At 37.0% G+C, this 13,164-nt stretch overlaps 1 protein-coding gene across 1 annotated transcript; it reads left to right on the top strand.

Annotated features, from left to right (window-relative positions):
* Window positions 1–8,506: 8,506 nt before the first annotated feature.
* Window positions 8,507–11,608, top strand: LOC131152902 (DNA (cytosine-5)-methyltransferase DRM2-like). Its single transcript, XM_058104852.1, has 7 exons — window positions 8,507–8,693; window positions 8,960–9,012; window positions 9,105–9,227; window positions 9,529–9,622; window positions 9,862–9,962; window positions 10,039–10,767; window positions 11,168–11,608. Exons 1-7 carry the CDS (start codon window positions 8,507–8,509, stop codon window positions 11,606–11,608), a joined length of 1,728 nt encoding a protein of 575 aa, XP_057960835.1.
* The last annotated feature ends 1,556 nt before the right edge of the window (window positions 11,609–13,164 follow it).

The following is a 13,164-nucleotide window of genomic DNA, read 5'->3' as shown; positions in this document are numbered from 1 at the left end:
GGGTGCTAGATTAGCCTCTATAGGTGGTCGACCACCTAATTCTTCAAAATGATTTTTCAATATTTTTTTTTCAAACTTTTAATTATATCTTTTAGAAATTTGTTTTCAAAATGGAAGATAAATAAACACATAATGTAAGCATGCTTGATAACATATTTGAGTCAATATGAGTTAATGGTGTTATAACTTTTTTTTGTCTTAAAAATCACCCCAGGAGAGTTAATGATCATAATAAAACTATAGGGTGACCTATTGATTTTGAGTTAAACTACAAGAAAAATTTGTGTATATTAAAATTTTTTGATAGTAAATGCCTTTACATTTTTAAAATTTAGCTTAAATAATAATACTAATAATAACAAAAATTAATAATCATATATTATTTAATTTATTGAATACTACAATATATTTCCAATGTTAATGAGAAAAATAATAACATAATTAATTAGAAAAAAATATTAATTTAAATACTAACTTAAGTAATAATATTTTTACCAAATTAATGATAAACATTTTTGTAGTAGTACATATTTTGGATTTAAATTTGAATTTATGTAGACCTAAAGAAACTCATCTCACCCTAACTAGTGTCTACACACATAAATTTCTAACTTGAATTTAAATTTATATGGATACAACACGTAATAAAAAATTATATTGAGTTCTTTTAAATCTATACACATCCGAGTTCAAATTTCGGAATTCGTGCTCTCGAACCCAATATATAACTTTATATTATATTTTATCTAATTAAAGTTTAAGGGTTAAATTCCATATGTTCAAAAGAGGAAACATGAATTTTTAGCTTCACACTTAAATTTGTGCTGCCTAAATTTATGCTGATTTTGATTAAGCTTTAATGCAAGTTTATATTTTTATTTAATTCAAATCCAAAGATGGGATGTATTTGTAGGGAGATGGGTGCACCAACAAAGATGGATCGTTTGATAAATTATATACACTGCATCTGATAAATTTTTCTGACAAAATATTTATTACGTTGAGATAATATTGCATTATATTTTGGAAAGCCCATGCATGGCATGAATTATTACCTAATCGAATGAAAAATTGGAGACTTTAAAGCTTATACCCAATTTGGAGTTGCTTATGAATGTTTATTTTTATTGGCTGCTTAACTGGCACGACCGCCTCTCTCGCTCGCTCTCGCCCTCTCTGGTCAATGAAATATATTTTTTCAACCATCTCCCTCCGTCCTCGCGCCTCGCATCTCTCTCTCTCTCTCTCTCTCTCTCTCTCTCTCTCTCTCTCTCTCTCTCTCTCTCTGTACTGGAAGCATATGCTCTGCCTCTTCCTCCCTGCTGCCGAAGCTTTCTTTCAGTGCAGCCGTCCATGGTTGAATCACTTTTAGCGTCTGAATTGAACTTTCTGAATCATGTATTCATGTATATGAGCGACTCGCATTCATTTTCGTGGCTTTAGAGCTAAATCGCGAGGGGAACCAGAAAAGATATGCGCATCCTTCTACATATTACTTTCTCCTCTTCTTCTTCTTCTTCTTCTTCTTCTTCTTCTTTGATTTGCTTTCACGGCAACTTAATTTGGACCCAATTCTCGGCACCCATTCTTAGTTTCACCCTCCTCACGATTGCTAAGGAAAACAGAGATGCATTGTAATTTGTAAACGAAACTGAAACTCGATCATTCCGAATGTTTGGAAAGTTATAATGAAAGATTCGGGTGTTGATATGGTAAGCAATTCTTTATTATTTCTTTTTTCGCAATATTGCAAGAACAAGTTGATTGGAAAGAGGCTCTTAAAATTCGATGCAGAGCCCTGAGTAATCGCATCAAATTATTGGGTTTTACGTCATGCAGAGAATGCTGCAGATTACAGTTTCATTCATTTCTTGTATGTCTCAAGCAAGGAGCTTTGCTTTGAACAATGAACAATCACATCGTGTGTGTATGCGTGTGTTTGTGTAGTCGTCGGTGTTCATTTTTTCTGCTCAAAGAGATTAATTTCCTGCATCAAGATGTATCTTTTTAATTCTCATACACTTAAATTTTGTGTTGTGAACAGTTTCGGGGGTTGCTGGTTTGACGCATTTCAAACTGTTAAAAGAGTAATGGTATCTCCTCTTCTTTTAATTATATTATGTTTGGTAAAGTGATATTATGGTAGAGAAAACTAAAATTAAAGTAAACAATTTGATATATATATAAAATATTATCGAGTTCTTCTAGATTTTGTCATGTCCTGCACCAAATTTGTATGTGTTAATACTATTTATGGATTTCTTGGATAAGCCTAGTTGTTTCTTCTTTAGTTATGAAATATAATCTATTCATACTTTCACATTCTCCCTCACTTAGAAAACGTAACATTCTCGTTGCGAATCACATTTCCAAATTCAGACGATGTGAATCTCATCACATTTTCGGTTGGGTAATTGTTCTGATACCATTTGTAACGCCCCAACCTGAGTCTATTAGGGATTACTGCGTCTCTCCTCCTTCATCTGATTAGACAATAGGGGGTGGGCCTTATCGGACTAATGACTGACCCCATAGACCAACACATATCATTTTCACAGTATTTTGTCATCACTCACACACTTCTTGAGAAAACTTTCCAGAAAATCACCCATCCCAAGAGAGTTTGCTCAATTTTAACACACTGCCTATAGGGGGCTGACGGAAACTAATTGTGCATATTAATGTGGGTGGCAATCTGCCTTGGGAAAAATGTAGAGTGTGTCTTTACCATGTGAGATTATTTTATATAAAGTGGTTGTGACCTCTTAGTAGGGGTTACAAACAATCGGTTCAGTCAAATTCGATTAATTAACCGAACTAATTAAAAATTTTGATTAACAATAATCTCTAACCGAATCAATCGAATTAGGTATTGTAACCATATCGTACCCGATCGAAACAACTTTTCAGATAATTCAGTTAACTGAATTTGATCAAAATAATTTAAAATTAATTATAAAAACAAACTTACTGCTAAGCCAAATGATGACAGGCCTAGAACCACTAATTCAATGGTTTACAATTTATGGTTTATTAATTAACGAGGACTAGTTGTTCCAGAAGTAGTTTTCTCATGAGCAAAATTCAATTTAAAACTTCTCAAACAGATTTTCCTTATTATGTAAGCGATGATCATGATTTGATTCGGTGTAGAATGCAAAGGATGATTCGGAAGAGAGTGACAGCTTTGATTGGAACACAGAAGATGAGCTTGAGATTGAGAGCTATTCCCCCGTGACGGCCCTAACAATTCCCCATCAAAGAGCAGCTGCAGGTGCTGGAGAGGTAGATACAGTAGTACAGGATTCCATTAACCGCTTGAAATATATTTGACTTCTTTTTCTTCCATAAACCAAAGTTTAATGGAAAATTTATGAATTTAACTTTTTAAATTGCCTATTTTATGTATGTAGGCAAGTTCCTCAATCCCCTCCAGTTACGGGGTTATTATTGATCATTTTGTGGAAATGGGATTTTCAGAAAGCATGGTGGTTAAAGCAGTTACGGAAAATGGTAACCTGTCGTCCTATATTATATGAGGTTTAATTTTTTTTATGCTTAGAAAGTTGCACTCAAGAAATCTTTTTAATTCTTTGTAGGAGAAAATAGCATTGAAGCTATACTGGAAGCATTACTCACACACACTGTGAGTGACTATTCTTCTTCTTAATTACAATGTACATTTTTCTTTTTTGTTTTGGAAACTACATTTATCTATCTTTTATGAATAGGACACCAGTTTTTTCCATGCTTTATGTTAGCACTAGAGGAGTTCATGGACTGTCTTAATACACATGAGTGAGCACCAACTTAACCTAAATATTAAGGCATATTAGGTCTTGGGTCCAACCATGTATATAAGTTGTTAGAGATTTATACTGAAAGACATGCTTTATGTAATCGGTTTTAATATTTATTAATAACTTCAATTATTCCAATTTAATGGGAATCTTTGTGAGTAATGTTTGCATGACAATATTTATTTAATGATTATGCATGTGTGTCTTTTATTCTATATAGTAGGTGATCTAATGTGTAGTGTACGACTTATACAAAGAAAATTAGATCATCAGTTCTTATAGAATATAAGTTTATTGTTCACAGTCTTAAATGAAATTAGACACACCATTGGTAGGACTATAGCACAAGGTTTCAATAGGTTTGTCTTGACTATTGGGAATGGTACAGTTCCAACTCCTTGTGCTAGTACACTTTGTGTGTATTGAACAGGATCATCTTGGGGTAATTGTTTTTATACTGACTATATAAAACAATTAATATCTTATAGTTATTATGAGTGCTTATGCTCTTAATCCTGATATGATTATTGGATACGTGCATATAGTGTTTATTACTTTGATTCAAAGAAGAGCGAGATTCTTTATGAGTCAAAAAATACAGTGAGTTGGGTGATGACATGATGTGTATGGTGAATATTAATTATTGATGAAATCCACATCCCAGTATCAGGATTGATGATACACCCTTGAGGAAGCTTATAAGTTTTGATTATGTCAAACTTTGTAGGTGGATTTTGAATCCGACACGTCAAATAAGTTAAGTGGCGTGTCTCAGGAAATTAATATCTCAATTAATTAAATTGTCAGTAATTTAATTTAATAGATGGGTATCTGTAATCTTTACATGGGGAGATAAATAAACATTTAAGAATAGGAGCTCGAAATTTAATTTCCAATATGACAGGGAGTGCAATTATAATTCTTTAGTGGTATAAATTATAATTAACGTAATTAAGAATGAATTCGGGTCAGATTAGGAATTCTTAATTACATAAGAAGCCCTAGTCATATTTGCCCAGAGGTTCCTACTATACCCTATATACACACGCTCCATTCAGTAGTTAGAGTGAGACGAGCGATTTTTTACGGAGGCAAACATTTTTCATGAGAGAGGAAAACCCTAGCAACCGCTTACGTGTTAGGAACCTGTGAACATCCAGATCAAAGTGACACCAAAGATTTAACGTGGTTCGGTCAATAATGACCTACGTCCACGAAGCACACACCAAGCATTCACTATCGCCGGAAAATATTACAATTCTCTCTCTCTCTCTCTCTCTCTCTCTCTCTCTCTCTCTCTCTTCCTCCCTTCTTCCTCTCTGCTCTCTCTGAGCTTCTCACACTTCTGCACACACTCTATGCTCTCTCTACACTATGTCTTACATCTTCCACAGCCATCTATTTATAGGGCTTGGAATTTAAATCATAATTAAATAAAATCAATTACAAATGGAAGTTATAACGAAGAGATTAATGGAGAGATAAATTCCACCGCGTTTCTGACTCAGCTCCTAACTTGCAACGCGTCTCCAGCTGTCTCCTGGCTATTTTCTAGCTCCAGCTCTGACGATCTCCCACTTGGAGATAGAGAGGCCTCCTCAACTAGTATCATGAATAAATGATGTGCTCAAAATATGTCTTCAGACATGAAGACCAATTGAAATTGAACACAACTTCAGTTTCTCTATAGTCACTATCTTCTTGTCTACTCTGATACCACTTTTTAGGTACCTGTGAGCATCTAGATCAAAGTGACACCAAAAATTTGACGTGGTTTGGTCAATAACGACCTACGTCCACGGAGCACACACCAAGTATTCACTATCGCAGAAAAATATTACAATTCTCTCTCTCTCTCTCTCTCTCTCTCTCTCTCTCTCTCTCTCTCTCTCTCTTCCTCCCTTCTTCCTCTCTGCTCTCTCTGAGCTTCTCACACTTCTGCACACATTCTGTGCTCTCTCTACACTATGTCTTACATCTTCCACAGCCCTCTATTTATAGGGCTTGGAATTTAAATCATAATTAAATAAAATCAATTACAAATGGAAGTTATAACGAAGAGATTAATGGAGAGATAAATTCCACCGCGTTTCTAACTCAGCTCCTAACTTGCAACGCGTCTCCAGCTGTCTCCTGGATGTCTTCTGGCTCCAGCTCTAACATTACGAGCCCCCTCTCTCAGGAGCAAGGCATGTTCAAGGAATACAGTAGAAGATTCCTGATCGTTTTCAAGAGCTCGTTTTTATACTTGCAGATTCGGGATCAAACCAAACAAATCTCGCAAGTATAATCTAAAAGTTTACAAAGAAATTTTTTAATCCCAATTCACCCCCTCTTGGGAGTACACCTTACTTTTCACTCTATATTCCACCTTTTCTAAAGAAACTTTAGCCTTTTTTAGCTTTGCAACCAACTTACACATGCCCGAAACCTGAATTGGTTCCATCCAATCTAACGTATAAAAGGAAAAAAAAAAATTTCATGGGAACTCCACATATTTTGATACTTAATGAACGACACATTCACAAGAGCTTGGTCAAGCTTCGCCCATCTCCTATTCAGACCAATGTGCCCATTAAACCAAGACATATGCCCGCCATGAAATTTTAAATCAATAACATCACAATTGTTTAAACAATTATTAAACTCCTCCATAGCAACCAAAGGTCTAGGCTCCCCCCCCCCCCCAATTCGTTCCCCGTCCTCCCGAGTAATGTTAAAGTCCCCTACAATAAGCTAGGGAAGCAACCCTACTTGAAGAGCTTCTAAATCTTTCCAAAGATCCTTATGCTCATAAAAATGTGCATTTCGCATAAACAATGGTGACAAGCACTTTTGTTCCATTTAAGACCACCCATCCCGTGATCATTTGATTCAACATACTCACAATTTTAAAATCATCACACTCTTCCACTCGACTGATGCGTAACACAAATTCGCTTCCTCTCTTACTACCTTCATCCACCACCAATGTGTTACACTCTCTTTGCCCTTCAAGCTTAACTATCTCGCTCTTCTTAATTGCTTGCAAGAATTATTACCAAGCCCACCCGCATGTAGACCCTCATCAATGAGGATCAGGTGAGGACTATCCTCCTCTAAAACATGTTTTCCTTTATCTGTGACTAACTTCACCTCCTTTTCAATCTCCTTATTACCAGACACCAAAATAGGTTCCACCTCCACATTTTTACTTGTACTGTTGTTTAACTTCTTGTCCTTTCTTCACACCTCCTTCCAAGCTTTGACCTCCTCTTTCTTCCCTTCAATCTTCATCTCGCTCTTATTAACTAGATTCTCTTTGATACAATCACCCAACCTACAAGCAACTTCTGTATGTCCCTGACGAAATATTTTTTGCAAAAAAAAACCCCGCTTCTCATACACCACTTCCTACCAAACTTGATGTTTCTGACCTATCACCAATGGGAAGCCACTAAATGGCTCCTCCTACAAATCCACTTCCATACAATTTCTCGCCTCCATAGCGTGTGTTCTATATAATGTAGCATTATTCGTTCCAAGAAATTTTCCAAACCTTGTTGCCAAAATTTGAAGACAATCCAACTGATACAAGAGCAAAGGCAAACTCGGTAGGAAGATCCATTGAGGAGCCCTGGATGATTCTTTCTTTACATCAAAATCAGTCATCCAGTTGAACAAACGAAACTGACAACCAACCACAACCTGTCCCTCGCTCGCCTGTGCATTTAAATAATCTTTCTTATTTGCTAGGTGCATCAACACGTGATATTCATCTATAAAGCTAATCATTAGCACCTCACTGAAACCCCACCTCTTAATAATCTAAATCTGCAACACATCTATTGACGGTCGCTTCGATAACAACTTAAGAACAAGTGTAAACTTCATATCCTTAGCCACTTTGTCCATCTCAGCATCCAAAAAAAACGAAGCTTAATTCCCCGTTGATTATCTTAGGTTTCCTCAATGGTGCCTACACAAAAGTACGTCTCCCACCAAAAGCGTTATTTTCTTTCTCAACCAACTTTCCATCCCAAAGGGAGTGCAACCCATTAACCTGAGGTCCAGACTTGATAGCCCTCTCGATCCCGCCAGCAACAAGGGTCACCAGAGGCCACCCATAAGGGGCAAAGATGAGAAACCAAGCATGCACTATAAAAATGTGATAAAACAAAACTAGGTTTGTAGTTTGGAACGAATTTCTAGTTTGTGGTTTAGAACAATTTTTTTTTTTTTTTTGGTTGGAAAATGTCTTGAGCTTGAAAACACTATGAGTAAAAACGTGAGATGAAGAAGACAAAGTCGGGGAAGAAACAATACATTTGCTCATAGGAATGTGCCTTCGCTTACCAGAGAAACGCCTTCGCTTACCGATACCTTCAATGAGGCAACGTCCGACGACGAGGCTACGAGCCGTACGGTATGCCTGCGCTTACCAAAAACCTTTAGCAAGGTGACATCCGGCGACGGAGGCTGCAAGCGTGCCGGCGGTTCAAAGACACGCGAGCGAGAGCAAGGACTCCCAGCTACTGCCAAACTATAGGATTTCCATAGCAACACAACCTTGCTAGCATCTCCCTTGGTGTCTTGGGGCTTTGCTCGTTGGGCAGGGAGTCGGAGGAAACCAGATATCGGCGCTCCGTTCGGTTCGCCTTTGCTTCTGGTCAGATCTCCATAGATCGGCTTTCAAAGGATGAAGCCTCGAGCCTTCAAACGAGGCGATGTCCGGCAATGGAGCGTGCCGGCGGGTTGAAGGTCAAGGACGAGAGCGCAAGTTAGGGCTCATTGAAACTCTCACACACTACTTTACTCTTTTAGGCACTCACAGGAATTCTCGTCCGTTGACGCCGAGTCTTCGAGCCTTCCATGAGGGGACGTCCGGCGACGGAGCGTGCTTGCGGGATGAAGGTCAAGGACGCGAGCGAAAGCTAGGGCTCAGAACTGCATTCCTTCAGCTTCTTCCTAGATAGAATACTTTTGATTGGTATAGAAAAGATCTTGTATGTACATGCCCTTTTCTGTTAGTCTTAATAGTCTCACTAGAGTACCAAAGGCAATCTTATGATTTGCATCATCATCTGGCTTTATGATTTTTGTTAATACATTTGAAATTTTTTTGTCTGTGAGAATCATTGCATTTTTATTTTTTTATTTTTGCATTATGCATGCCTTAGGCCATGCTGCTGGGCTTGTCAATCATTGTGGACTGCCAACTGGTTGTTTAACTGTCCTGCTGTGTACAAAGCACCGCTATCGTTTTGAAGCACACATGAGATAACATGGTTTCCTTACTTAGATTTAATGAAATTTAATTTGCAGGATCATGAGGAGAAAAATTCTCCTCAAAACTATCAACTTGTTTGTATTGGTTCACGCCCTTCTGAACCTGAAAGCGGTTTTTCTAATGACTTACTAGCTGTAGATGGCTGTCCTCGAAGCAAGGTATTTTAATTTTCTGCTCCACAAGGACATTAACACCGCATTACAGGTTGTTGTGTACGAGCAAATCACTAAATTCTTTAGTTGTAACTTCGCAAACACCATCTTAATAACAATACAAATATAAATTTCACAAGCATAGTCATGGTATATTATATGTTGTTTCGTATTATAACATATATTTTCTACAATTGAAATAGCTATGGAGAATTTATGTAGGCCTTTCAGTAGGTTTTCATTATTGTCTCGTATGTTTATTTTTTCTCTCAAGTCAGCCCTTTCATTTAACCAATTTTCCTTTCAGGAAAACAGTTCTCCAGAAAAGGATGAGAAAGTGTTGCTTCTAGTGGATATGGGCTACCCAGCTGAGGTGGCTTCGAAAGCCATTGACATATGTGGTACGTCTTGGGTATTTGGCCACTGTTTTGATTGTTTGACCCTTTCCATATATATGTTTTAAAAGCAAAAGTCCTCGCAAGCGTTCTCAATAAGACAGCAGAGACCCTGTGTGGAAGCATTCGAGTGCTTATCAATCCACTGTGTAACATGGTTTAATTTTCTAATTTCTGCATGCTTCTTAATTAACCTCATCCTATTGTATGATTTCATTCAAAATAAAAAGAAAATAAAATTGCAGGCGTAGAAGTCCCAGTGACAGAATTGACAGATTTTATTTTTGCTACGCAAATGTCGAAGGAAGCTGAAACGTATCTTGGAGAATTGCCCTGTGAAGATGAGGTGGCCTTTCTTATTATGATGAAATGATTTTCACATGCATGCATATTTTCTTAGCTGATTTCGATCTGATTGATAGCCAAAGAAAGATCACTCCGCGAAAAACAAGAGAAAATATCACAAATGCGGAAGACATGAGAGCAGAGAGCGCCGGGGCCGTGAGAAGAAGCGAGTACAGGATGAAGACATAGTTCATCATCTCCCAAATCCAATGGTAGGCTTCGGTATTCCTGGTGAGCCCTGGCCTGCAGTCTCGAGAAAACTCCCAGATGCTGCCACTGGTCCTCCATATTTTTATTTCGAAGTACTGACTCACAGAAGACTATGGAGCAAAGTGTCGCAGATTTTTTTTGACATTGGGCCAGAATTTGTGGACTCCAAGTACTTCTGTGCAGCTGCAAGAAGAAGAGGTTATGTTCATAACCTTCCAATCCAGAACAGATGCCCTCTCCTGCCGCAACCGGCGCGCACCATACAGGAAGCGCTGCCGGTAACCAAAACCTGGTGGCCTTCATGGGACCCAAGAACACAGCTGAACAGCTTCCAGACATGCGCCAGGGGTGGCAAACTCACCGACAGGATACGGCGGGCGCTTGAGAAGTATGATGGCACTGATCCTCCCACCCATGTCCAAAATCACGTGCTTAATCAATGTGAGAACTGGAACTTGGTTTGGATCGGACGGAATAAGGCTGCTCCCCTAGAACCATACGAAGTGGAGGTGTTGCTAGGATTCCCAGAAGACTACACCAGGGGTGGTGGCATCTGTGTGACTGACAGATACAAATGCCTTGCCAACTCTTTTCAGGTACGTATATATATTTATATACTTGAAATTAGGGCAAAAGATATTAAATTCTCAACAAAAATCCAATGAGAGCTCTAAGGTTTTAAAAACTCTAAGGATCTCTTTGACAATTGTCAAAAAGACACAAGCCTCACCTTATATTTTGCAAAAGGATAATTTTTTTTTTGGAAAATCTGTCTCTTTTTGATAAACCTATGAACATATCTGTGATATTTTTAAAATAATATGGAAGGTTTGTGTCATTTTTGACAGATTTCAGGGAAGGTCCTGAGACTTTTGAAACCTCAGGAGGTGATTATCTTTTGCCCCTTGGAATTAATATATAGATGAATTTGCTTTTTTGGTTCTCCTTTAAATTGCATCAATCTTCTAATGAACAACTATAAATTGATTTCCACAGGTTGACACAGTTGCTTATCATCTTTCAGTGTTGAAGTACATTTTCCCTTGTGGGATCAATCTGTTTTCGCTTTTTCCTGGGATCGGCGGGGCTGAAAATGCGTTACACCGGCTTGGGGTTCTCTTGAAGAATGTGGTAGTAGTTGAAACTTCGAAGACTAGCAGACTCGTTTTCCGCAGCTGGTGGGAACAAACGAATCAGAAGGGTAACCTGGTTGACATAGCTGATGTGCAGGAAGTGACATCTGCTAAGCTGGAGCAGTTGATCACTTCGTTTGGCAGATTTGATCTTGTCATTGGGGGGAGTCCATGCGACGTCCTTGCAAGCAACAGCAACAGGCCGGCGAGCGAGAATGGGGACGAGGGGGAGCACTCTACTATATTCTTTGATTACTTTCGAATTTTACGCCTAGCAAAGTCCATGCTGAGGAAAATTACATAATTATGCAACGAGATGAGGGCTTGTGACTAGTGGAGTTCAATTCTCCAATTACTCATACTTTGTATTTCTTCTGTTCATTTTTTTCCCGATAAAAAAAATCCCCTTTCAAGGTCTTGAGAGCTGAAGATATATTAATTTTTATTAAATTTCAAGAATATTTTTAAATGTAATCTATATATATATATATATATATATATATATATATATACACTATAGTTATGGATAGTGCAGCATATCTTATGTATTATATATAATAATTAATGTTTTCCTAGGTGAAAAAAATCAAACTCTTTATAAATTATTTAATATTATTGTCTGTACAATATTATACAAATTTCAACTACTCACAATAATAATTTAAGCTATATAATGGAATTATGCAACTTGTATGATTAATCATTACATATATTAGATTTTTGTAAGTTAATCAAAATTCCTGACTTAGAGTTTGTTTATGCGTAACTATACTAATTTCTTAAACAGATTATTAGCCACTACAACAAGCGTAGTATTAAAAAAAATAAAAAACAATATTATTATTACAAGCAAGAACTTAGACTTAAGAAAAAATATAATTAACAAAATAAGGAGAGGAAAAAAAAAAGAAAAAAAAAACCCTTACATTCTCTTGATTTGCACATTTCATCACTTCTATGTGCAAAGTATAACTTTTTTAAACAGGCTAATTTTTTTTTTTTTTTGGAATACGCACCGGGTATCCACGCGTCCATTTTACGGTCCACGTGACTAATCCTGCGCCTCTTGAAGTTGACCCCACAACTCCAAAAGGAGGGTAAATTCAAGAGTCCGGGGGCGGAAACGAGCTCGGGAGTGTTTGAACACCTGACCTCGTGAGAGGCACTCCCGCAATCCGCACTATCACCTGAACCACACCCTGGGGGTATTTTTTTAAATAGGCTATTGACCACTACAACAGTCGTAATATCCAACAAAAAAAAAAATAGGATTATCATTTCAAACAAGAATGTAGACTTATGAAAAAAATATAATTAACATAGTAAGGGAAAAAAAAAAACCCTTTGGTACTCTCATCCACTACAAAAAAAACTGATTTTTAGTGACGAAACTATTAGTGACGGATTCAAATTCGTCACTAATAGTAGGGTATTAGTAATGGTTTTAGAAACCATTACTAATACGGCACTATTTGTAGTAATCCAAAACAAACAAAAAAATTTAAATTTAAATTTAATAAAAAAATAATATTAATTAATTTATTTATTATTATTAATTAAATAATATTTTATATATATATATATATATATATATATATCAGTTTCTAAAGGATTAGGAAACTGATTATTTATTTTATATTATTTCTTCTTCTTTCTTTCTCTTTCAGTTCAGCGCAGTCCTCCGCTCTTCTCTCCCACTCTCCTCCATCTCGTTCTATTATTCAGTCGATCAAAAATCCAAAAATACTGTTGAATTCTGCTCACCGCCACTGACATTTCTACTAGAGCGGATTTGTCATAAGAGCGGCGTAAGCATATCTCCTGGGATAAGGCCAAATCTTAAACTTATCTCAATTTCTC

Source organism: Malania oleifera, chromosome 4 (assembly GCF_029873635.1).
Source record: "Malania oleifera isolate guangnan ecotype guangnan chromosome 4, ASM2987363v1, whole genome shotgun sequence".
NCBI classification, from domain to species: domain Eukaryota; kingdom Viridiplantae; phylum Streptophyta; class Magnoliopsida; order Santalales; family Ximeniaceae; genus Malania; species Malania oleifera.
This window is presented reverse-complemented; position numbering and strand designations above follow the sequence as displayed.

Bases quoted from the DNA above. Each gene is read 5' to 3' on its own strand.
- LOC131152902 (XM_058104852.1), top strand. From the start codon at position 8,507: ATGTCCGGCAATGGAGCGTGCCGGCGGGTTGAAGGTCAAGGACGAGAG. The intron at 8,694-8,959 runs GTCAAGGACGCG...TGCATGCCTTAG, and splicing joins AGCGTGCTTGCGGGATGAAG to GCCATGCTGCTGGGCTTGTC. The intron at 9,228-9,528 runs GTATTTTAATTT...TTTTCCTTTCAG, and splicing joins ATGGCTGTCCTCGAAGCAAG to GAAAACAGTTCTCCAGAAAA.